The 3,174-nt window shown below is 39.5% G+C and overlaps 1 protein-coding gene across 1 annotated transcript; it reads right to left on the reverse strand.

The window, feature by feature from the left end:
* Positions 1 to 1,498: 1,498 nt before the first annotated feature.
* LOC104964150 (CD276 antigen homolog) lies at positions 1,499 to 2,448 on the reverse strand (the record flags this gene model as incomplete). Its single annotated transcript, XM_010792870.1, has 3 exons — positions 2,202 to 2,448; positions 1,688 to 2,044; positions 1,499 to 1,540 (listed from the first exon to the last, which is right to left on the reverse strand). Coding segments are annotated over exons 1-3 (436 nt in total), but the record flags the coding sequence as incomplete, so codon positions are not given.
* Between the last annotated feature and the right edge of the window lie 726 nt (positions 2,449 to 3,174).

Consider the following 3,174-nt stretch of genomic DNA (forward strand, 5'->3'; position numbering starts at 1 on the left):
GCTTTATGTCATATGCACAATAGCTATATATATATATAATATAATATTAAATATCGCTGTAGCTATTGTGCATATGACATAAAGCCATTGAATCTTTGATTATTTTAATCACTCATTGATTACTGGCTCTGTTTGCTTGTATTATAGTTATTCAAAAATGTATTAGCTATACAGGGTGGCTGTGGCTCAGTGGATAGAGTGCTGGACTTCGAATTAGGGGGTCACAGGTTCAAACCCCACTACTATGTCGTTGTGTCCCTGGGCAAGACACTCCTGTGGGGATTGCCCACAGTATTGAATGTATGTAAGTCTCTTTGGATGAAAGTGTCTAACAAATGACATGTAATGTAATCCTTTGTTTAAAGTGTTAACAATCATAAAACTTCCTGTAGAATGAATATCTCTTCATATGTAACAGAACAGGCCTTTTTCACATGAGACAGTTTGAATAATCATACAGTAGTAGGAAAAAAAAGCAGACATTACTTAAAAAACACTACAGATGGCTCTACTACTGAGACATGTTAACAAATGTTCTGTGAAAAGGGCCTCTGGTATATTTGCAATACACTGTTAGTCCAGCAGGTGTCAGCAGCACCACATGATTAGGCTTATAGTAAATCTGACAAAATGTTACTTCCTGTGTGTCCCTGTGATTTTGGTCTGAAGAAGGCCCAATTCAAACCTAATCCCTCCACCCTCACATTTAATGAAATAGTAAACTCCTTCTGTATCTTGAACTTGTTAACATCTGTCTCACAATACAAAATGTCTCTCCTACTTTGTACAGTTCACTTGAGGTTGTTGCAGGGAACCTTTTGCGCACAGCGTGATTTGAGGGACACAAACAGGGTTGCAAATAGCCAGGTAGGCCAGCTGGGTAAGTCAGAACGATTGCAGACTTCCTGTTGAAGGGTTTAATACATTCCGGTAGGTTTTAATAAATTAGTTAGCTTTGCAAGTGCCCTCTTGGATGTCATTGGATTATGGAATAAGGCAGAAAATAAGATTTTGGCAAACACACGTATTGTTTAGCAGGATTATCTCCACATTAACATACATTTTGTCATTTCTGAAATGAAAATGCAATTGCCAGAAATGTTGTAGGTCCAAATAGGAAAATCTCTTGTTTGTTTTGACAGATCTTACTTATTTCAGGCATCTAACTAAAAGCACATTCAAAAAACCATTGACATTGAGGTAAGGGAACCTGAAGTAGTTATACGCTAACTAATTTCCAGTTTAGGGTTACAGTGCTGCTAACAGCTAGCTATCTGCTCCTCAGCTCCACCCACAATCCACCTATTTGCCCATTTTAAGGCTAGCCAGGAGTTAGGCGGAGTCATCACTGTCAAGATGGCCACCACATACATTGGTCTACTCAACGGCTCTTTTAAAGCATTTTAGAGACTTCAAAAATGTATACAGTCCATGGTTTTAAATCAGGAAATGATCGGTTAAAGGATACACAGAACAATCAATTCTGCTATTAACTTACTCCGGTTTGAAGGGCAGATGGTGGCCTGGATCTCGTTTGGAGCTGTGAGAAAGAAAGTGAAGTTTCACTTTTGTCAAAAAGACGTTTTGGAAAACACGCTACATTGCTTCTCCTTTCTTAACTGAGAGAATGGTTTGTTTTCCTCTATCTGATTAATCCTGTAGTGAAAAGTTAAATGTTCTTCCTTACCGTCAACATGTAAAGTAAGTTGGCAGATTCTATTGGTTGTCCCTCCACTTTCAAACACTTTTGCAAAAACATCGAAAACCTTTTGATTATCTTCCATCGTTGTGTTTTCAAGTTTGATTGAAACATGTCCTATTCTCATGTCCTGATGGAAGGCTGTGATCCGGCCTCGATAAAGTCTGTCCACATACTCTGGCACCTCTGTTCCTTTATCAAAAGAGTATAAAACCTTCTTGTTTTCATCCTGCCAGTAAAATCGTAGATTATGTAGGTCAGTTATATTTGTGTTCAACAAACATGGGAGTATCGTTGATTTCCCGACGGTTGTGTTGACTCGAAGAATCCCTGTTGCATCAGACACTAAAAATAACAGAAACGTGATGGACAGCATGTTTTATGTTCATTAAGATTAAATCATTTGGTTCCCAAACTAAACAAATGCCATAGATAATGAATTATTCCTCTGTGTTCATGTCATGTACACACACACACAGACACACACACACAGCAGACTTACCTAACAGGAGAAAGTAGGCCACTGATACAATAATCATTTTTTAGACGCTCACTTCAAACACGTAGACTGTGCTGGCTGCTAACATACACATGTTTGATGATCATAGGAAGTCCCCCTATAAAACCTTTGTTTCCTCTTCTGTGGACAATCAACCCTTCCTCTTTCCCCCTGTTGCGTTTGCTGACTAACCATATATATTTATAGAAACCGTCGCTTGAACATTGCAAATTATTTTCAAAGTCGCAATGAGGACAATGACAAAGTAACGTATGTATTCCTTTTTGGCACGATAAAGGGTGTGGTCAGTGTATACATTTAAGAAGAAGTAAGATGACTTCAAGTGGCCGGAAGTTACAGACTAACCACGTCATACTGAAGTCATCTGAGGATACGCTTCCCTAAAACATCTGAGGACACGCTTCCCTAAAACATTTCAATCAGGTTTTAAGTCCAACCACCGTACAGAGACTGCTGTAACTAAAACAATGAATGATCACCGACTCATCAATTTTGCAAATAAGGCCTCAATCCTTATTCTAGTAGACTTAAAGGTCACCTATTATACAAAATCCACTTTTTCATGTCTTTTATACATAAACATGTGTCCCCTCTTGGCCACTTTATGATGTCATAACGATTTTTTTTGGCTTGTGTAACCATTAGCCAATCACCAACCAAGGTAACACCCCCCACCTTATCACCTGAATCTCCTCCTAGAGCAGAGGTTCCCAAAGTGGAGGTCGCGACCCCCCGGGGGGTCTCAAGATCCCGAGTGGGGGTCGCGAGATGATTACAAAATAATTAATATATATATTAATATTATTAATAATAACGGGTGCATAGACATTTTTCAGGGGCAGACTAGCCATCTGTATAATTTCCCCACACCGCAACACACTCTCACTCCATAAACGTCCAGGAGCGACGCTTGGTCAGGGTCCCGAGGTGTGCAGTTGGGACGCTCCTAGGCTCC

The sequence above is a fragment of the Notothenia coriiceps genome, unplaced genomic scaffold, assembly GCF_000735185.1.
Source record: "Notothenia coriiceps isolate Sejong01 unplaced genomic scaffold, NC01 NC01_scaffold00036786, whole genome shotgun sequence".
Classification (NCBI taxonomy): domain Eukaryota; kingdom Metazoa; phylum Chordata; class Actinopteri; order Perciformes; family Nototheniidae; genus Notothenia; species Notothenia coriiceps.